At 40.1% G+C, this 22,575-nt stretch overlaps 1 protein-coding gene across 3 annotated transcripts in view; it reads right to left on the reverse strand.

Moving 5' to 3' along the window:
* ksr2 (kinase suppressor of ras 2) overlaps positions 1 to 22,575 on the reverse strand; it is a 196,167-nt gene that overhangs the window by 14,179 nt on the left and 159,413 nt on the right. For 2 of the 3 annotated variants that reach the window (XM_049578484.1, XM_049578482.1), the window contains 5 exons: positions 19,383 to 19,479; positions 19,159 to 19,292; positions 15,500 to 15,634; positions 8,257 to 8,386; positions 1,173 to 6,062 (listed from right to left, as the gene is read on the reverse strand). In XM_049578484.1, coding sequence (XP_049434441.1) covers positions 5,916 to 6,062; positions 8,257 to 8,386; positions 15,500 to 15,634; positions 19,159 to 19,292; positions 19,383 to 19,479 — 643 coding nt within the window. In that variant the 3' untranslated portion in view covers positions 1,173 to 5,915. Of the gene's footprint in view, positions 1 to 1,172; positions 6,063 to 8,256; positions 8,387 to 15,499; positions 15,635 to 19,158; positions 19,293 to 19,382; positions 19,480 to 22,575 lie in introns of those variants that run through there. The other variant, XM_049578483.1, reaches the window with a different exon arrangement.

Genomic DNA, 22,575 nt, shown 5'->3' on the forward strand with positions numbered 1-22,575 from the left:
AGCACTCTCGCCTGTTCGGGGGTGATGACATTTAATGTCCCCAACAGGGTTTGTAGTCGTATTGAGCAACTTGTTAGCAACCGCCTTTTTTACGACATGTAAAAGCTTCAAAATTCACAAGTAGGGTATTTACTGACGTGTTTTATGTCGTAGAACAAAACCTGAAACTCGCTTAAGCTTTTGTTAACCACAAACCTTATTTGAGGCATTTTACCAAAATCCCATTCAAAAAACGTATTGACTTTTAGACGAGAGAACCGGAAGTGCTAAAAGCACTAATGGAGTTCCAGGTTTACTGGCACACTCTATATTCTCAGTCTATGGATTGACAGGAGAGAAGTTGCAAGAATGGTTTGACATTTTGGGGGATATGCTTATTTGCTTTCTTGTCAAGAGTTAGATGAGAGTTTTGATATCACCCTCTTATCTGTCTGAAAAATATAAGTCTATTGCAAGCAACCAGTTAGCTTAGCATAGCATAAAGACACGGGAAACAGCTAGCCTGGCCCTGTACACAGGTAATTAGCACACTGAATCATTTTTGTTAGATAAAATTGTTTTGTGTTGTTCAATATAAAAAGTGCAAAAGTGGTTCAAAGTCTGTGTTGGTTGCCTGGCCACCTCTCGGTGACGACAAGAGTGCATTAATATGGTTCTCATATTAGACAGGCATTAGAGCGGTATCAGTCTTCCTGATACAAAAAAGCGAATAACCCCATTTCCAAAAATGTGAAACTATCCATTTAACAAATTTATATGGATTTTTTAAAATGCTATTTACATGTTATAGAAAACATTCTAACTGATATGAATTTACTCCGACTACAGCCACTGTTCTCGTCTTTTAATAGCCACCTTTCAAGCCTACAGGTGAAGGGTGTTTCATAGTAAAATATATTTTGTATTGAGGATCACTTTAAGTGTTTAGACATTGAGTACACACAGCTTCAGAAGTTCCACTTTTAAAATTCGGACCAAACATCACATCATGCTTGGGACGAGTAATTAGGTAGTAAGCACTGACTCAACGCTACATCTGCTCTTTAAAGACGTGGTAAAAATTTCAACCAAAGTAAAATATGGAGAAGGGTTGACTAAGATAAAAGATGACATAAAGGAAACAGAAAACGTCCAAAATGAAAACATCTTTTTATTGTCATACACTTTGTAAAGGATGAGTGCAAATAAAAGAGCTTGTGATCAAAATCTACTCATCACTAAGCCATGGACCATAAGGCATCATTAAATACAAGCTTTTTGGAGCTATCATCTACAATACAAGGACGGAATCAAGGAAAAGAAACAACACAGCATCAATGCTTATGCAATTAGAAGGAAAATGGAGGAAAAGAAATTCAAATGAACAGAAAACAGAAACGACAAAAAAACACAACACAATTTGTACATTCAAAAGAAAGAAGTAAAAAAATTCACAAGGAATATTGATATTACGGCAAGTGACGATAAAACATAGTCTACAATCTGTTATGTACACTTGGCACTAATGTTAGATCTTTGATTGTTGTCCAGTCAGGTTGTTGTCAACTCTAGCATGTGCACAGGTCGCGACTCTTTTTTTTTTAGTTATTTATTTAAATGCTAGTCTAATCATTTATATAATCTATAAATATTCTGAAACAATCATTCTCTCAAACAAAGCTGTTGAAAAGTTCTGCAAAGCCTGACGTAAAACTTCATTAGGTATTGAGATCAAACTGCTCAATGGACAACAGTTCATCAGAAAAATGCTCACATAACTTTTTATATATAGTGTAGAAGGATTATTTTTTTCATAACAAGAATCAATCTTTGATAGTCCATCTCATGCACTTGAAAGTTGTAAACAGTACAAATATAAATGATCCACTTACAATATTTGAATCCCAGCAATTCCAAAATAGACAGACAGACTCCAAAAAACAGCAGCAGATTGTTTGTATGCATTTTCCAACACTGGCAGATGTGTATATAATGAGGTGGAAAATGGCTATTTAACATGATTGGATTGTCTCTATCTATTCCACGTGGCTAGAGAGAATCAAAAGCAGTATACAGCTCGAATGACGCCACAGCTTCCAATTCATGATGATATGACTCCGATTCGCTAAATCTCTAAAACACACATTTAAAATATATTATGATTTACAGTATGAAGTAGAAAAATGGCCTGGGGTGGTCTTCAGCATCCTGATATGTCTTTTCTGATATGTTAAAGGGAAAGTTCAGCCAGATTTAGGTTACTTACGTGTTACTTTAACTTTAAAATCCAGGAACTCAATAATTCACTCTTTGTTTGTGTAAATAAAATCCTTCAAGATTTACAAAAACAAGTAGGCAAGTTAAAGATTAATTTGTTCTCCACAGTCACTTTTTCAGCAGTGTTGTAGTCAAGAGTAGCTTAGTTTATATCGAAACAAGATAAAGGCTGTTTTGTTATCTCAAATTAATAAATAAAAGTCAAAAACCAAAGGCTCTTATGCTTAAAAAGGAAAAAAAAGAGGAAAACATCCAGCCAATTATCACAGCAGCCAATGACAGACATTCATTTTCGGTTCGCAGCGCTTCACAGGGGGCAACACAACACCATGACATTGTCATTCTCAACAACTCCCAGTTTTTTGTTCTTAAGGTGTGTTCAGACTAAACACAAAAGCTCCTTTCAACCTCAGTCTTTTCACATACAGCTATAGCTAGCTAGAAAATGTGCATAAAAGTGAGTGTGTGTACTTGAATGTCTATGTTTGTGCGAACCAATTTGAGTTTTAGACCTTAAGAGTGAGAACATTTTGGCCAGTTCTCACCTTTGGACAGAGCATTAAAAGCCTGTTTGAGGGTTCAAATTTGGTTTAAAGATTCAGATTAGAATTAGGTTAACAACAGGTGAGGGTACGAGCTGGGGTTAGGCATTTAGCTGTGGTGGTTAAGGTTCGGGAAAGGGGCAAGGGAACACATTATGTCAGTGAGGGTCCTAAAAGTGTTGAAGTACAGAGGATGGCTTGTACAACTGGAGACAAAAGCCATGTCCCCAATTCAGAAAGAGGCGATTTTTGGGTCAGTGCTTAAAGGGATACTTTGCCGATTTTCAACCAGCTCTGTGTCACTGACTGCAGTGTGTGCAGATGAACTGTGTTAAGATGCTCACTGTGCATCCAGCTCCTAGAGCTCCCTGCCAAAATCGGCCTCATGACATGTTTCACTACCTACAATACAGTGACACTGAGCTGGTTGAAAATCAGCAAAGTATCCATAGGGTTAGGTTAAGGTTAAATTAAGGTTTGGGTTCGGGGTCCATGTTGGGTTTGTTGCACTGGCCTATGAATATGGACTCCGAGTTCTCTTGTGCCGGGTTCACACTCCGTGATATCAGCCTGATTATAGCTCGACGTGGCGTTATACAGTGGTGACTCAGATCAAGAACGACAATTAGCGTCGTACACAATAATCCATCCTCTCATGTAGTGTAGTGTGTCATAATAGACGACAACAGACGCCACATCTGGGATGCCTCACGACGTCCAGACAGAAAGTCTAGCATGTTTGATTTTCTTTTCGTCAGTCACAACTTCTCCGGTCACAGCCGTCACTTTGACCAATAAGAACACAGAGGGACCTGCTGCCATAGACAACTGTGTGTGTCAACAAACCCCAGCCTTTGTGATATTTCCTCTCGGGATGAGTGAGTGCTGCCATTAGCCTCAGGCTAGCAAAGAATGTTATTTCTTCTTAATGGAGAAGGGGACTGCAAACAGTGACACAGAGTTGGTTGAAAATTGGCAAATTGTCTCTGTGGTTAGGACAGTGGTTAGGGATTGGGTTAGAGTGAGTCGCCATAATGTAAGTCTATATAATTTCCCTAAAAGGTGACCTAAGTAAATCAGCTCAGACCGACATTGTCCATACCCTGGCATTTTCCTCTTGTAAACTGTACTGATTTAGGTGGTCGCATCTTTGCTTTAAATTGAGATGATATAACCTTTGAGAGGAGAGATAGCAGAATTTTCCTCTTACAAATTAAAAGTTGAATTCATAAGAAATAAAAGGCACCATTGTTACAGTCTTACTTGATCTGGTATGACCATAGATTATGGTGGCTATCTATATGACTTGTCTCCTCTTGTGCTACTCCTGCAATAGCTTCTCGTTTTAGCTGAATACTAAACATGGTGGTATAAGTAGTTTTGCCTTTAGCATTAGCTCATAAATATCTCTTGTAGTCTCATAGTCTCAATTTAATTAGCTCCACCTTGAGTTAATCTAGCATCTGTTTGCATCCCCTTCTGTTGGTCTGTTGGCTTTGAATGCAATCAAACTGCCTCTAAAAGTCACTGTGGATTCAGTCTGAACACACCTTAATACAGATGATTTCTTGAGTATTAATTTCAGTGATTGGAAGAGATTTGGTAAAGTAAATCTTTTCATTTCTACTTTCTAGTGTACTATAATTAAAAAACTTTTACTTGCAATGTGTTGTCTGTAGGTGCACAAGTATACTGGTTCTCAAAAATGCTAAGCATACTAGTACAGGAAAATGACTGCAACACTGCTTTTAAGCAACTCGGAACAAATTTTAACAAATAAAAAAAAACAAAACAACTTAAAGTTTACTTCGACTTCTCAGAGTTTTGTGTTGCCTTTTTAAAGGTCATGTGCTCTCCCTTTACGCATCTAACAGTCACTTCATTACAAAAACATCTTTTTCCTGTGCGGATCCAAGTCATCCCCTCAGACCCAGACCCGTTAGCAACAGGTCCTTGATCCATTTAGGTTTCCAAACTATTTTATAAAACAGTTTCATACACTACTCAGAAAGCTAACGTGTCAGTTCATGTATCGATTGAATAAAATAACTTAAAGTAACTGCACTGACTATACAGTAGCAAGCTTTAGATTTGTATCTATTATATTCTGTATCTATCATTTGCTATTTAAAGTAAAATAATATACATTTATTTCTGGGAAATGGGGGATGGGGGGGCTCAGTGACAGCATTTCTGAAGGGTAATTAGTTCTCCAACAGTTGACAAGATACATTTCAAGTGTCAGCGATTTCATAGAACAGCGTCAAGTGAGGGAGTCCTGGTCTGACCAGCAGCTTTGTTTCCCCAAAAGGCTGTTATTGTTCAGACTTCTCACTTTATGTTCACAGGCAATAATCAAAGCACAGGCTGATCAGAGAACAGTCTCCCCATCAAAGAACCATGCCAACACATCCCCACACAAACAGGGATGCTGGCTTCTTCACATTCAGATGGTACGGTGTAAATAAGAGGACATTTTCTTTAAAGTCAAATAAAGCTTCTGCGACACACATGTAACTTGTAAAGACACCCACACATGAGCGACCATGAGGTAACACTGACAAAATGGTCTACACAGTTGACAGACATAAGGAATGGCAAGACAATGCTATGGAAATATACAATGTGTGATGTACAACAGTTACATTCATTCAAAACAGAAAAGAAGACATGGAAAAAAATCTACATTTGTTCTCAAACGTGTTTTTTTTTTTTTTTTAAAGTCCAGGATGATATGATCAGTCGAAAATTACAAGCAAGATACATCCAGGAAATAAATCAAATATCATGAAGGGATCAAGTCAATAGTAAAAGACAAAAAAGATAAAAGGAAAAAATATCCAGTATGGTTTAAATCAAACCAAAGAAAATATGAGTCCCGACTGCTTTGAGAAGCTGGACAGTCAACTTATCTGTACACACACATGCCAACATTCCATGAAAATACACACAGCACGGGCAGTTTTCATCACTGGGCTGGCTTTTGGATTCAGTGCATTCTTTAAGGAGGTGGGTTATTTATGTAGAGTTATGGCGGCTGTTTGTTTTTTTTGTTTTTTTATTTCCCGTTTTTTTTTTTTAATAGTTGCTGATTGTTTGCTGTTTTGTGTCCCTAACTCATTTGACATACTCAGCTGACTTCCAGAAGTGCCCTGGGTGGGAAAGGCGACGGTTCCGTTTTGGCAACTTTTCCAGTAAATCTACCAGCTTGGAGAAGCTGGGCCGCTCTTCCTGCTTGTACGCCCAGCACAGAAGCAGAATGTCCTGGAAAAAGATACATGGAAAAGGGGCTTTTAGATTTTGCACAACTGTTGAATGAATAAATGTCATCCAAATAATAGTCCCCGTATTTACTGAGCCAAAATATACTACATTTATCTCAGCCTAAAACAGAGGTTTTCAAACTGGTTGTGCAAGGATATGAGGGAAGGATACTGCATGAGTTGAAATGGACCCGTGCATGCAGGTGTTCTGAAAACACCTGGAAGTTAATTATCATATTTCAGCCCGCTAATTTGGCCCACTCACTAAGGGTGCTTTCACACCTGCCCTGTTTGGTTTGGTTCAATCAAACTCGAGTTCGTTTGCCTCCTTAGTGCGGTTCGTTTGGGCAGGTGTGAACACAGCAATCACACTCAGGTGCACCAAAACAACTGGTCCGAGACCTTCTTGAAGAGGTGGTCTCAGTCCGATTAAAAACAAACTCTGGTGCGGTTCGTTTGTGGTGAGAACGTGTTCCGACCTGGATCTGAACCAACTGCAGTCACATGACACATTGTTTGTGTTAAACATGAGCATGTTACAGTCCTGGAGGATTATTAATGTGCACCTCCTCCTGTACTGCCTTAATATGCACATTCAGCACATCCAATGCATCAAAACATTGTTTTCTAGTTGGAGCCGCGCCTCGTTTTCAAACTGTATGCTTTGACTAAAATGAACAATGACAGCAATATAGTCCACGATGAGCAGCGCTAAAATCAACCTGCGTAGTTGTCCCTCCATTGTGACATTAGAAAGTGTCACATTTATCTTGCAAGTGTACTCTTCTTCAACGTTTGCTTTACTTCCTGGATTTTTTCCACATGGAAATTCTGACCAATCAAGAGCAGCTTTCCCGCACAAGGCGTTTGATCTGGTCCGCTTGTAAATGCTGCTGTGAGAACACAAACCAACTCTAGGCAATTATACAGCTTTGTAACACAATTAGTGACCAAAATTAGACCAACAAACAAGAAAAGTGGATGTTTTTTTGGGGAAGTCATCACTGTTTTCCCAACTGCTTTTAAGGCACCAAATCACCAAATGTGGGTGTTTTGTAGCAACCTGTAACTGTGTTTTCAGTGGGGTTTTTTGACACAAAGAGCAGATGTTTTTTACTGAGACATCACTGCTGTTCTTGCCGAGATAAAGGCCTGAAAAGCAGTTGTATATATCAAGACATCGCTGCTTTTCCTGACAGGATTGTACCCACCAAACTGGGTAATGTAAGCTAAAACATGATCTCTTCCTCACCATATCCAAATGAATTTCTTGCGTTAACCACATCAATGATGAAACCTATCATTTCAATGTATCTGCTACATAATAATGTAAAAAATGTAATGTATCCATGGTTTGCAGAAACTTGCAATGCCAACATTATTTCTGGCGATTGGGTTGAAAGTATCCTTTGCTGGTTTATACTTCCTTTACATCAGAGGCCTTAGAGTGTGATTTGTAAAGACTTTGTAGCTAAAAATAAATGTGTGACCTGCAAAACTTTGGGGCCACTCAGAGACTAAGCATGCTGAATTAGCATATAAACCTCCGGATCTATTCAGAGGGAGGTGTTCCAAGGAGAGAGGTGAAGGTATTTAGCAAGGTGAAGGCAACCAAGGACTCATACCGTGTTGCAATATGCATTGCAAAGACAGGAAAGGCCAGTAGCTCCGCTGGACAGGTGCAGTTGTCACAATTTTCCCTACTGGGTGCCCAAAGAGTCACACTGAAAACCCCTGGTCTAAAGCACCAACTCTGATCTTATAGCCTTTGTTAATTTAAAACACACATTTTCAGTTTTTGTTTTGTTACCATCTCTCAAATTTAATAAACTACACAGCTTTGTGCAAAACTTCTGTTTTAGCTTAACCTATCTTCACATCCTATAACAACCAGGATTAATTAAATGCATTTATGCAAAATAACGTAAAGGTGGTTAACACTTTGTTAACTGTCCTCTTGAGAATGTTTAATTCCTCACATGCATTCTTCTAAAAACTTTATTGCTCCTGGATATTGTCACTTTGAGAGCACTTCTGTGGATCCAGCCCCAGATTGTTCACTGTCTCTATCATGCAAAGTGAAAGTTTTCATTATATGTCTGGGATTCAGTGGGTGCTTAAACATGAAAATTTGCAGCAATTTACTTAAATTTGAAAAAATAAAATTACAAACCAAAAAAGAAAAAAGCCCTTACTGATATCTCCTTCCCCATGCCAGTCTGGGCGAGGTTGGGCTTCATCCCGCTGCCAATCTGCCATATGATCACCTCTGCTGGCTGACTCTTGTAAGGCCACTCACGTGCGTGTAACTCATACCAGATGGTTCTGTGAGGAAAGAGGAACAGAGTGGTGGTCAGTGCTTTGAACTGTCTGGTTAAGAGAGAATAATACCACAGCTTCAAAACACACCGACAGTTCACATCCTGCACGGTGCTAACACCACCAGGCAAGATTTCAGTCGCAGCAACAATAAACCATCAGACTGAATGTTTCTTGATCAGCTTTCAGATTCATGTACAGCTGCAGATGTTGCCTCTGCACAGTTGGACCATGATCTATGCAAAAATTTGCATTTTGAGGATGAAATTTGTGTTGTAGTGTTGAAGAACAATTTCAATCAAGAAGTTAAAAAAACAGCACATTTTTAATTACTGCTCAGGCAAAATCAGAATGCCACCCTCCCTGTGCAAATTGTTTTCATTCTGCTCCTACATGTCAAGTATGAGGAGCTTAAAAATAGCTCTTTGCCAGGAGTATGGAGAAAAAAAGTGACAGCTGATTGTCGATGAATATGCAAAACAGGCATGAGGGTCACCTCTAGGTAACACAAGAGCTAACAGAGCAGCTGGACACTGTGCGCCAGCCCTGTACTCCTCTTCCATTTAGAATGATACAGCGACAAAACCTCCATATGGGGGACCATCTGAAAATGCAATTGTGCTAAGAGTCAACAAAGCAGGGTCCACCCCCACAAATGAATCAGTAATGGCAGCAGAGGAAGAACAGGAGCCATGGGGATTTTTAATCAACTTAGGGACAAATTTTAAATTGGACTTTAGAGGAGGAGAGGGAGGACACTTTGATTTGAGAAACCAGAGTGACACTAAGAAAAGCAATCTGCGTGGAATAACTACGGGAGGCAAAGAGGTGATTTGGGCCAAGATTGGTCACATATCACATTATTTTGACAAACAAGTAAGATAAGCAGGTGCATTTTGCAGTTCTGCAAAAAATTATAAGAAATTTGTGACCACCTAAATGCAAGAATAAGAGGTTTTGTTGAGCCAAGCTGGTCCCATCAATGCACTGTACTATGCACTCTTATCTCTACTATCTAATATTAATAACTACTGTAAAATACATCTTTTTATGCAATGCATTTTCCTGTGTGTGTTAAAGAGGAGTTTATTCCAGAGAACAAACAAGAGATTCAGAGTCTGGATATCAGTATGTGTCTGACACAGTGTCAGTGTTATTTACTTGACCTGCTGGCAATTGGTTTCATGTGTGTTCAATCAAGCCCTATTTGATTGATTAGGTGCACCTGTAGAGTAACCTACACATGGGGTGACTCATCATGCAAGCCTCATGTTGCACTGAGAAAAATCCAACATGGATGTTTGCACTTTCTAACACTGTCTGTACAGCCCTCTAATGTATCAAACAGAAGCCTTTAAAATCCAGACTCTATTCTTAATGCACTATACTTTCCCCCTAACTAGCCAACCAAAGAAGACAAGAACAGTCTTTTAAGGTGAAGCTCAACCCTGCAACAATGAAAAGAATAGTTTGACATTTTATCCACTGTAACTTATTCAGTGTCTTGCCGAGAGTTTGATGAGAAGGTTTACACCACTCTGATGTCTGTATGTTAAACATAAAGCTATAATCAGCAGCTGTTTACCTTAGCTTAGTAGTAATAGTAGTAGTTAACCAGATAGGTCATTATGTGGCAAGATTTCACTGTTGGCTTAGTCGCAGAAAAAACATGAAACTCTATCAGGAGCTTCACCTTGTAAAAATAAATCAAAACCTATATGACTGGACCATGTGGGAATTTAATTTAAAGACACAGGAAGTGGCCACGCTCAGCAGTCAGACAGGAGTCACGTTACAAACCAATCACAACCGACAGATATCTTTCCCTTCTTCAGTAAATATTCAGTCTGATTAATACAGAAACATTGATCATGTTAGTGCAGGGCTACCCACAGCTTTACATCTGTCCCACGGATGATAGGCATACACACTTATAAACTCTTGTAACCTGGCACATAAAAAGGCACAAGACCCCCATTTTCCAGGCAGTAAAAGACACGGCATGTGTACAGCCCCTAATATAAAGTGTGGGATCATTTTGAGAAGGTGAAGGACGAACCCAAGGTGATATGTAAACTCATCTTCATTGGTCGACTACAAACATGACGTATCATCTGAAACATGGAAGTAGCTACATGCCCATTAGCCCACAGCGTCATTAACAGGCGGCTCGCTCAGTGTGTGACGTGCACTTGGAGATAAAATATAGGCCTATATTAATGAAGGTTCATTAGTACGGTTTGTATTTCTCTGTAATGTAGCACAGTGTTAACAATGTTACTGATACTATTCTTTCTCACACCTTCAACTCAAACCACCAAAATATATCATTTAATAATTACATTAATATTGTAAACATGCAGGCGACAAGCTGACTAAATGAAGACTACTGGTTGACCAGGAAAATTCTTGGCCAGGGGCAGTCCTAGTGAGAATGTAATCCCTGCCTGGATTATATTTAGAAACAGTGTTACTTTGAGTTGATGAACCCTGTGTTTGTATCCAGTATCCATTGTATCTCTACAATAAATCTTGTTTACCCACACTGACAGTGACAACAGGACTTGCAGACTTACTGCTCTTGGTGAAAAAATGGTCCAGCACAGAACCTTCAATGAGACTGCAACTTGATGCTCTTACTCTTGATTTATTGTGTGCATTATTGATCTTTATAGGAGCTGGTAGACTAGCTGTTTCCCTAAGTTTCAAGTCATTTTCCTAACCTAAGCGAACCTGCTGCTAGCTGTAGCTTCATATTTAGTGCACAGAATTGAGAACGGTATCTATCTTCTCATCTGATTCTAACATCCAGAGAATATTTCCAGTATTTCCCAAAATGTCACACTATTCCTGTAATGATCTGGCTCATATATGTACAGTCTGTATCTCTCCTCCAGGCTGCTGTGGATGAGCTTCAAAACCAAAGAAATAAAACTTCAATCATGAAAATGTAAAGGCCATCAGAATCAACAATGATCCGTATGACATTAAAGACACATTACAGCCTGTCCTGTGGCCACTGGCCAGAAATTGAGTTTCCCAAGAGATATACAGTATGTACCTTATTTTTTCTGTGGTGATGTACTCTAAACAAAGCTGGTGGGAATATCAGAGCCTTCAGGTCTGGTTCTACTTCAAAGCAGAAAGGACGTCAATGCAGTTGAAAGCCAATCAAGATGGAGTTACTGCGAAGTCCACATGGAATCAAAGGTATAATTTTGCTGAAAAATGAGACATTACTGACGTAAGACTGCAACAAAATAAAGGTTACCAACCACCTGGTGAAATTGCAGTAATACGTCCGCTCTTTGAGACTGTATGAAAGTAACAGTAATGGGGAGGGGGTTGATTATTGTTATTTTTTATAATTAAAAAAAAGAGTAAGGCTCTACCCAGTGTGAATAATAGTAGTGATAATAATAGTGTATTAAAACACTATTGATTGATACAGTTCATTTTGCTATTGATGACTAACATTGCACTGGTAATATAAACTGTTAATGGAAAAATTTCCACATTACAGCCACCGAAGTGCACGACAGTGGAAACGGAATTATCACTTTTGACAATTTGGTCACACATACCAAAACGATGCGCCCTTTTCCCAAATATTCCAGCTATTCTTTATTTTTAAACCACAAGCTGTCACCGACACTGTTCGTCTTTCTGTATGATGCAGAATAAAGTGAAGGTGGGAGCTGCTGTAAGATTGTGGCTAAATTCACAGCATTTACAAGGCTTACAGCTCAGTCTGATCTTACCTTCTAGTTCATGTTCATGTTCATGTTTGAAGTGACACATATTTTTTTTTTCCTTCTTCCCAACTCTTTTTATTGATAGTTTTGTCATATTTCAAACAAAAAATTTCTCAATTTGTTTTGACATTATTTTCTTGAGACACAGATGAGGCGAACAAGAAAAGAAAGAAAAGTATATATATATCTCTTTCTCCAAAAAAAATCAGAAGTCAACTATATGAGTATATATACGCATTATTTAGCCATATATGGAAAGGAAATATTCGATTGCAGAAAAGAGTGTATATAAAAACAAATATCCCACCCCCCACCCCCACAAGAAAAAAAATAAGACAATTAAAGAAAAAACAAATAAATAAATGATAATAATAATAATAATAATAATAATAAAATGAAAAAATAAATTAAAAAAAAAAAACAAAATAAAAATTTAAAAAAAAGGAGAAAAAAAAACCCAAACGTGACACATATCTGACATCAGTGTGAATAGATATCTGTCCCGAAATGCCTTACATACAACCAATAATGTCACAGACATGCACAGGGGAACAACAACAAAACACGTCACATTTGCGAGACAGGCATTTGGAAAATAAAAGGGACATAGCGGTGCAACTAGCCATTCATCTAGCAAAGGTCAGATGTCAATTTATCGTATGTTAAGGATGACGGTGAGAAGATGAAGGAACACAAAAGCCATAGCTGCAGTTCTATTAGCAGCTGTTGCTGGTAGTTCTGTGAAGAGAGAGGAGAGGAGTCGGGAGTGGTGGGGCTGTGATGTGGAGGGTTTTATGGAAAAACAGTTCCTTAAAAACTTTAGGATGTCCAGGGCTACAATTGAATATCTTTGATGGCGTCTCACGACAACAGTAGCCATGTTTCCATCAGCCTGTTTAGATGCACATCTAGAAGTATCGCATCAGAAAATTATGATGGAAACGGCAAAATTCGAATTAAAATCCCCTGATTCGCACAAACTAAAATACGCTCGCTTTAGCCGGGTTTTGGTTGATTTGAAAAAAATGTTGATTCACAAAACGGGGGATGGAAACAGTTATGTTCGAATTAAGTCTGACATAGCGCACCTCTCTCCATGGTGATATCCACACTCCGGGTCGGGAAGGCAGTAATGCATTTACAAGCTGGTTGCCAACCGCCAGAAAACGCAGAAGAAGAAGAAGAAGAAGAAGAAGAAGAAGAAGAAGAAGAAGAAGAAGAAGAAGAATGCGAGACTTGTTTTGTTTCCCGTTCTGTGGAAAACTCGCGTGAGTTCATAGTTTTCACCAAAGTCCGTACATTTAATGGAAACACACAGGATTCGTATTTCTTTTAATGCGCATTTCCCAGTGATTCGAATCACTTTTGGATAGAAACATAGCTACTGTCATGGCAAGACTTGAAATGTGCGCAGGCTTTCCCCATCAGAAAGTGTCTGGCAGTCGTTTTAACAGTCCACCTAGACACTATATGGTGAGTGATTTGTGCCTGAATTACGATATGTAAAAACCATGGCTATATGGGGAAAACACACATGACATATTTTGATATAACCATCCTCATGGCCATTGATCAGGTATGTATTCAGTTGAGGGCCACGTATGAAGGTGGCCTTGGCTCACTGGAAAAAAATGGATTTCTGTGTCCACACTACTCTAAAAAAAATCTGGAGCAAGCAGGTAACTACAAGTCCAAATAAAAGCAGAACAAAAACTAAACTGAAAACCAAATGGGATAATATGATGAACTCAGGAAAAAACAAATCCAAACAGAACACCAGAGTTCGAAACAGAGCAAGAACATGGGGATGAGCACAGGGATGAATGGTGGACGAACTGACAAGGAACAAAGGGAAACACAGGTATACATATATATATATACACACACAGAAAACTAATCACAAGAACAAGACACAGCTAGAGTAGGAGGATATGGGCAAAAGGAGGGAAACTGGGGTTGGGAACAACAAGGGTGGAGCAAACAAGACTAATACACAACAGGTGTTAAAGGGAAGACTCAGGGAACAGGGAAAGACTAACGAGACAGGTGTGACAGAAAACTGGCAGGAAAACACACAAAGACAGGAAGTAAAACCAGACACGACACATGAGGAGAGAATCTACAAAATAAAACAGGAAGCAGATTAAACATGAATAAAAAACATGAAACAAGACACACAAACAGAAAACTCCAAAACACATAGGATAACAGGATATAAACAAAAACCCAGGATCATGACAGAAATGTTGAATTATTAACACCCAACACATCAACCCAAAAAATTTAGACTACCCATCCATCAGCAGAAAAAAACACTTTCTTTACAGTCACTTGCTCAACAGATCTTTACTATTTTTGCTAAATTTATGTAGTTTTGTGTTTGAATGTTTGTGACTCGGGAGATGTTGGCCATTGTTATGTTCCTCTGTTGATGAATGTTGAATTATTCCTGCCACCTCCTGCAGCTGAGACAGTCACCTGGTAAACACTCCACCAAACACCAGATGTTTGGAGACCCAAATGCAAGAGCTTCCATGAGATGAAGTTTGGCACATCAGAAACAGCTTCATGCGTAAATCTTCCTCCTCCACTCTTAGATTCACTCCTCCTGCCTAATCAATTAGTTGATGTCTCTTGGCTCCTCAACATTCACACATTTTTCCCACTTCCTGCAATTATCTAATCAGTTTAAAATTCAAGAAGGTAACTCTCTCTTGGTTTTCCGTCACAAAACCTTCCAAACCTCACCCACACGGGGGAACCAATCACGAATTAGTGTGCTCTCTAACTACTCCAATCAGCTCCTGCGGTATCTCGCTACCCTCCAGCTGTCACTGCTTATTTGTGCATTTCCTTTTCCAGCACCATCATAACCAAAGGTCCATTCACAGAGGATATGTGCCAAGTCAGGGGTCTTCACTGTGCCTGAGAATATCTGTCCAGAATATCTTCCCCATAATCAGGTATATGGGACCAAGTGGGGTCGATGTCAAAATCAGATCATTTTTTAAGCAATTAAGTTCTAAATTTTTTAATCCTGCTCTCATTAAATGGTTAGAAGTTGGATATCTAAAGTCTGTAATAACAGAAGCAAAAATGTCATTTAGGAAATCACAGATTAATACTTTGTCTTCGTCTTTGTACGGTAAGCAGTGAAACTCTGTATCTATAATGAGATCTGAAAGCTGTTAATGAGAGTTGCCTCTTTGTCATGTGATGTGGAATTTCTGGGGACACTGCTCTGTAAAAGTACGAATGTATTGAAATCACACACGTATTATGGGCTTTGTAAACCCGCTCTGTCAACAGCGGGACTGGTGCTGTCTGGACAAATAAACAGGAGGGCAGTTAGGACGATACTTACCCAAAAGCAAAGACATCTGACTGTTTGGAGAAGGGAAGCTTGTCCTCCTCTGTGTCCGGAGAGAGCTGCTGGATTATTTCTGGGGCCAGGTGACACAGCCAGCCGTTGGGGATCCTCAGTTTGTCTTCTCTCCGGCTGCAGAGCAAGGAAACGTGGAGACGGAGACTTGTCAGGGCTTACTGATCTGCTGCATCACGCTGCCAAGTCATTAGTGATGGTAATAGTGCTGCATTGTCATTGCAGATTGTCATAATAAGACAAGGCGATGATGCTGCTTCTCAGTAACTGTTTCGAAAAAGTGGGCGCGCTTTACGTTTGCAGCCTCTTGCAATTTCTAACCATTTTCTGTAACAACATCAAACTCACTTGTTTATCTGCACACAAATAGAAATGTAAAAATTATGATTTGGTTCTACTGGGACTTTTGCAGTGTTTGAACACCATGGCTTTTAGGGAAGCCCTATTTTGTGGGGCTGGGATTGAAGGGTACTGTACACATGCACGAGGATACATGAATGCGCCAGCCTACACGCAAAAATATACTGTTAATACATTTGAATTCATACAGAGAATATTTAGCCTGGTTCACCAAAGTGTGCCTCCGTGCATGAATGGCCACAGTAGAAATAAAGTGCATCATGTTTATTAGACATTAATGATCTAAAAGTGTTATCTCTGAACAAACGCACATGTTGACAAGTGCATTACTACCTTATTATTTCAGGAACCTAAATAAACAGAAAAAATAAACCTATACAGTAAATTAAAAAGCAGGTGTTCTGACAAGCTCGTGTCTCTTTCCCTGTATGTCAAACCCTTGACTTGATTCTTGCACTGACCTCCCAGTGTCTTGTTGCCATAGAGACGTTGCCAGGTAAATAACTCGGATTTAACAAACAAAATACAGTGTGCTAATTAGTGAGCTTTTGAGATGCTGGTATGTGGATCATTAACCTTTGGCCAGGCTGGCTGCTTCCTTCTGTTTCGGGTCTTTATGCTAGCTAAGGTAACACACTTCTGGCTTTAGCTCTCTATTACTCAGAATGCTGATCTATTCCTTTAAAACGAGGGACAATGAACAATATAGTGACAGTAAACACATGAAAATGTAGTGTAGGATATGTAGATTAGTCCATAAAGACTATTCAAATATAAGTGGACCGTAAAATTGTGCATAATTTTAGCTCTCCCACCATCCTACCCTCACACTCCTTCACCTTAGGAATAACTGTATAATTCAGTAGCCTCACTTCAAATGTATCATTCACAGTGTAACATTTAGGACTGATTCAACTCATTATATGTGGTAAATATATTGAAAAAACAGGCACATTTCATCCCACATTTAAACATGCATATGGTTCCTCTTACCTGTAGTGCTATTTATACATGAAAATTGTTTTGGTGTGAGTTGCATACAGTTAGGAGATATCAGCTGTAGAGATGTCTGCCTTCTCTCCAATATGATGGAAGTAGATGGCACTCGGCTTGTGGTGCTCAAAGCATCAACAAATACATTTGAAAAACTCAACAGCAATGTCTCTTTCCAGAAATCATGACCCATTTAGCGAGCTAAATGGTGTCAAGGAGGACGCTGGTGATGTTAACATCTCATGCTGTCACGAGCATGAGTCTCTTGTCCATGAGTAGATGCACCTTTCCTTCTGCGAGGTGATTCAGTCGGCGGGTGTAGTTTGGTAGGAAGAAAATTGTTCCTACATGAAATTGATTACAACAAGGTCTGTGGATTATCTTGGGTAACCGGGTCATGATTTCTGGAAGGAGACACTGATGTTGAGTTTATCAATTTTTTCTTTTTTTTGCTTTGAGCACAAGGCAAGGAGTCGAGTGCCCTCTAGTTCCATTATATTCGAGACAAAGCAGACATCTCTACAGTAGTGCTGCAGGGTATACTGGTACCAACGGTAGACCGCGGTACTAAAACATCACCGTACATAAGATACCATAATGTTGGAGTACCGTAGTACTGCGGTACCTCAGGTACCACTACTGTGGGATAAGTTCAAAGTCCAATCGCAAGAGGGTGAGTGTCCATGCACCGTCCAATAACGGCGCGCGCTGGCCACCTGGCACTCAATATGCCGCTGCAGTGACATTTTAGGTATGAGCTGAGCTATTGAGTATCTTTAAGCAGTGCTCTAGCTCTACGGTGTGAGCATTTTACTTGCATTTGCGACTAAAAATAGTTTTGTGCGAGCAAAAGAAATCATTCCGGAGCACGCTGTGCGAGTAGAAATTTCAACCAGCAGCAGAAACGAAAGGAGAATCCTGCCGGTTGTGGGTTGAACGGGGGGTCACAGAAATACGGCGGCCATAGTGCTCCACGGTGCAAGATAACGGCTTACCAGCGACCGAGAAGTCCGGCTCCAGGTCCAATAATTTCCTTTTGTTGGTGTCACGACTGCCTAGTAGTACCTGAACAGCTGAGCCGTGGCGGCACACAGGTATGTGACGTGTCAGAGGAGAAACGAGCCGTTCACATTTCTCTCTTTGTGGCAGGTAACGGTCCACAAACCTCACCGCACTCAAGGGACTGTTCTTTATTGTCAGGGGAGGAGGGTGGCTGGTTCATTTTTATTTTATTTATTTATTTTATTTCGACCCCCCTATGTTAATCACTTATTGATGCTGTTTTTGAAGTATGAATAAGTCATTAAGTAATTTATTCTATTGAAATACCATTGATGTATTATAGAAAAGTGATTTATCTGTATATAAATATATATAAATGTCAAAAGGCATATCTGCCTAATTTTTGTTGTGGTATCGTGATACTATTCAGAACCGTGATACTTTCACTGGTATCGTACTGTGGGTCCCAATTTTGGTACCGTGACAACACTACTCTACAGCTAATATCTCCAACACTCGGCAACTTACAACTCACACCAAATAAATAAATGAAAGAAAATCTGCTCTATTTGTTAGAGAGGCAAGAAACAAATTTATGGCGTTTTGATCGTTACCCACTGCACACTCTTTGTATGACATCTGTGCTTGTTCCATCTGTACTGTCAGTTTTATCCAGCCACTACTGAACCTCTGCTCATCCTTGACCTGGTTACTCTTTCTTTTTCCTTTGAATGCTGTTCTTTAACACTGTGTCTTTCAGCTGTTAGGAAGTAATTTCTCCCTTGGCAACGGTGAAGATGGACAGTTTTCACTTGATCTACACCCGTTAAGGGTAAATGATCACACTCTTGTAGGTTAGGTTAGCATAGATGTGGCTCTCATAACTGTGGTGCTTTGAAAGCAACAGGAGAAATAGGGGCTGGTAACAACCCTTGATAAGTGCAAATATGCATTAAAACATTTGTTGAAATAAATGAAAAAAAGCTTGTTTGTATTACTTCAAATATTGTATGTTCAGACTACTGATGAGTAGTCCTGTTGAATAAACATAGCATTACTCACTGGCTTTAAAATATGTAAAAATAAAGCTGGCTGTTGTCAAAGAATATCATTACTGACACTGTCTTTTTGTGAATATGTAAACTATTAACTTCCACTCAGTGTTTTGCTGCACCGTGTGTGCCAATACTGTTATAATAATGTCAGTCCGTCTCCGATGCAAATTCCTGCATCGCACATGCCGAAAAAAAGTGCTCCTGTCTTGGATGTGTACCGAATATAATTACCTGCCAGCCTGCAAAACCCCAGATATGGTGAAGAGTCCAAAGTCGGTGATTACGACTTTGCCGTTGTCATAAAACACGTTCTTGGACTTCATGTCTTTGTGTAAGATCCCCTTAGCGTGGAGGTAGCCCATCCCCTGAGGACAGAGAGACAGAGATGTGACTTTTTCTGTAATATGATGTGCGCTGCAGAAGTGTTCTGGTGAATCAGTGTTGAGTTGTTTTACCTTGACCATCTCTTGTGCGATCTGCCTGGTCTTGTTAACGTCCAGGACAACCTTGGCATCCCGCACCACGGAATAAAGTGTCCTTCCTTTACACAAGCTGAGAGAGAGGAAAAGATTTTGAGTTACCGTGTGGACTTATGTAACCATTTTATTTACTTCAAAATATTTGAAAAACACTTCAGGACATGAGTGCCCACCCTCCCACTAACCACACTGGGCTGATATTACAATGTTGGTCTAATACAAGGTAAGTTTGTGTAATGAATTTCTCAAAATTCTCAAATCAAAGTGCCCCTGTTCTCCAACAGTTAACCATCTGTTACGGGCCACAGTGAATTAAAAAATGAGCCCACTCTTCTCCCACTCACACTTTACTTAACTGACTATATATTCATATCTTCCAATGCACCGTTACTGCACTACAATTCAGATTCTTTTGTTCATTGTGTTTTATTCAGTTTTTATTTTCTATTTAAATTGACCTTTTAAAAAAATTCTTTATTCATGTCTTTCTTTAAATTGCTTTGTGTTTCTTTTATATCTTGTTATGGGGCATTTTTATGTGTCTTATGTAAAGCACTTGGATTGCCTTTTTATTGAAAGGTCCTATACAAATTAAATCCATCCATCCATCCATTTTCATCCGCTTATCCAGGACCGGGTCGCGGGGACAGCACCCCGGACATCCCTCTCCCCAGCAACGCTTTCCAGCTCCTCCTGGGGGACCCCAAGGCGTTCCCAGGCCAGATGAGATATGTAATCCATTCATCCTGTTTTGGGTCTTCCCCGGGGCCTCCTACCAGTGGGACATGCCCAGAACACCTCCAATGGGAGGCACCCAGGAGGATCCTGATCAGATGCCCGAACCACCTCAGTTGACTCCTTTCAACGCGACGGAGCAGCGGCTCTACTCTGAGCTCCCTTTGGATGTCCGAGCTCCTCACCCTATCTCTAAGACTGAGCCCAGCCACCCCACGGAGGAAACTCAATTTGGCCACTTGTATCCGCTATCTCATTCTTTCGGTCACTACCCAGAGCTCATGATCATAGGTGAGGGTTGGGACGTAGATGGACCAGTAAATCGAAAGCTTTGCCTTCCTGCTTGGCTCTTTCTTCACCACTATGGTGCAGCACAGCACCCGCATCACTGCAGATGCCACACCAAACCGCCAGTGCATCTCACGCTTCATTCTACCCTCACTCGTTAAAAAGAACCAGAGATACTTGAACTCCCTCGCTTGCGGCCACAACTCACTCCCAACCGAGAGGGGGCAATCCACAGTTTCCCGGCAGAGAACCATGGCCTCAGACTTGGTGCTGACTCTCATCCTGACCGCTTGTATAATCACCTAAAAATAAGAATCATTGTGTTTTCGTTACCTTGGAATCAGCTGTTTATATTAAGGCTTTGTCTACGGAGATCGCCATATAAGATAAGGTCATTTGCATTTTCACATCATCCACCATAGTTGGCAGCCCCTATATGAGAGAGTCGAAAAAATACTGATTGTTTTAATAAAACTGCCTTATCCTTTTTTTAACCGGTTTAAATTACCAGGTCCATTTGTCTTGGAGAGGAGAAGACCTCTGTGAATAATTGCTCTCATGGTAAATACCTTTTGAACTTCTGGATAACAAACCAGATAAGCACACATAAAGTTATCTGAGAAAATAGATTAGCAACATTAGCAGGTGCTGGGCTAACAGCAAGTCTCCAACATGAGATTTCAACTCATCTGTTTTGAAGAGGAAGATACCTCTGTGGATAATTTGGCTCCGAGATAAAAGCTCCTGTACAAACAGTGAAGGAATTTCACCAGGGAAGGTTTTAGCTGGTTGCAATCTGCAGTCCTCACTGATAAATCCCCCTAAATCTTACACACTGTTCCTTTAACACAAGGAGTGCTGCAATTACGCTGGCTTCCAACCATGTCAGCTTGATAGTTGATGTGCTCTGGGGCCTTGCTGTGAATATCAGACACTTTCCACAGGTGATAATCAAACTTGCTTCATTTCTGCCAATGATTTTCGCCACGTTTTTCTTCTAAAAGCACAGTCTTACCCTGAAGTCCACAGGTGTGAGACTGTGTCAGAGTGTTAGTGCAGTTTGAGATGTCATTAGAGGATGAAATGCCATCATTCTGAGCTGGAACGTGGGCCTGCTTAGTCCCAGGGTGAGCCTGTTACACCATGATGCGTGGAGGTGGTGTCATATTTCTGGAGGGGTGCCATCGCACCGGCGTATTAATAGACAGCTCTACAGCCACCCCCCGCCTCACACCTGAAGCCCTCTACCCCGACTGTGCCACGCAGGTGACCAACAAAGGACCTGAAGCCAACAGTTCATACATATTCATCCCCGTCGTTGACCTGACAGCGGCTGCATTTTTAGTGCCTCTCTTCCTCAGGCACTTTGCAACTCAGAAATGTGGCTTATAGCTTCAGCATCTTTACATACACATTGTGTGATAACAATTACTGACATACCTCAGACAAACAGGATGTGTATGAGCCATACTCAAGACACAAAGGTGGCGTCTCATTGTGCTCAGCTGACGAAAAGTTAATAAGGCCTCCTCGACACACTGAATACCATCTATGTGAGTAATTATGCCATATCCATAGATAAAAATCCAGCAGTATCATCACAGACGACCCTGTGTTCTGTATGCTCGACGAAATCGATCCACAGTCACTTGTAACAAATGAAACAATCAATTTTTATGTTTCCACTAATGCATCCTAAAACTCTCTCTTATAAACCAGTAAACCATGTTTAGAATTTAATTTACAGGTTTGTCATGTTGCACTTTGGGCTGCAGGAGTATGAGAAACTGAAGTTCTGGTTCCCTTTTATTTTTTTCAAACCGTGTAATGACAGAAGCAGTGTACTGGTGGATAACAAAGCCACCTGTTGCACTGACATTTGCTATTATTTTCAGCAATCAGCAGCGAGCACTGTTGAGAAGCCGCCAGCTCATCTGTCAGCTCCGATGCACTCACGACAATTTCAGCTGGCAATCACGCATCTCAATAATCAGTTGATTCATTATTTAAAAGATATTTACGACCAAAGTGAACGCGATTGCGACTGGAGTCAAATTTTTACATTTAGCTTTGTTTCCTGAATCATTTTCTGAACCAGCGTTGTCTCTCTGTCTTCTCTTTAATGGAGAATGAAGCAAAAAACAAG

This window comes from Epinephelus fuscoguttatus, linkage group LG6 (assembly GCF_011397635.1).
Source record: "Epinephelus fuscoguttatus linkage group LG6, E.fuscoguttatus.final_Chr_v1".
Classification (NCBI taxonomy): Eukaryota; Metazoa; Chordata; class Actinopteri; order Perciformes; family Serranidae; genus Epinephelus; species Epinephelus fuscoguttatus.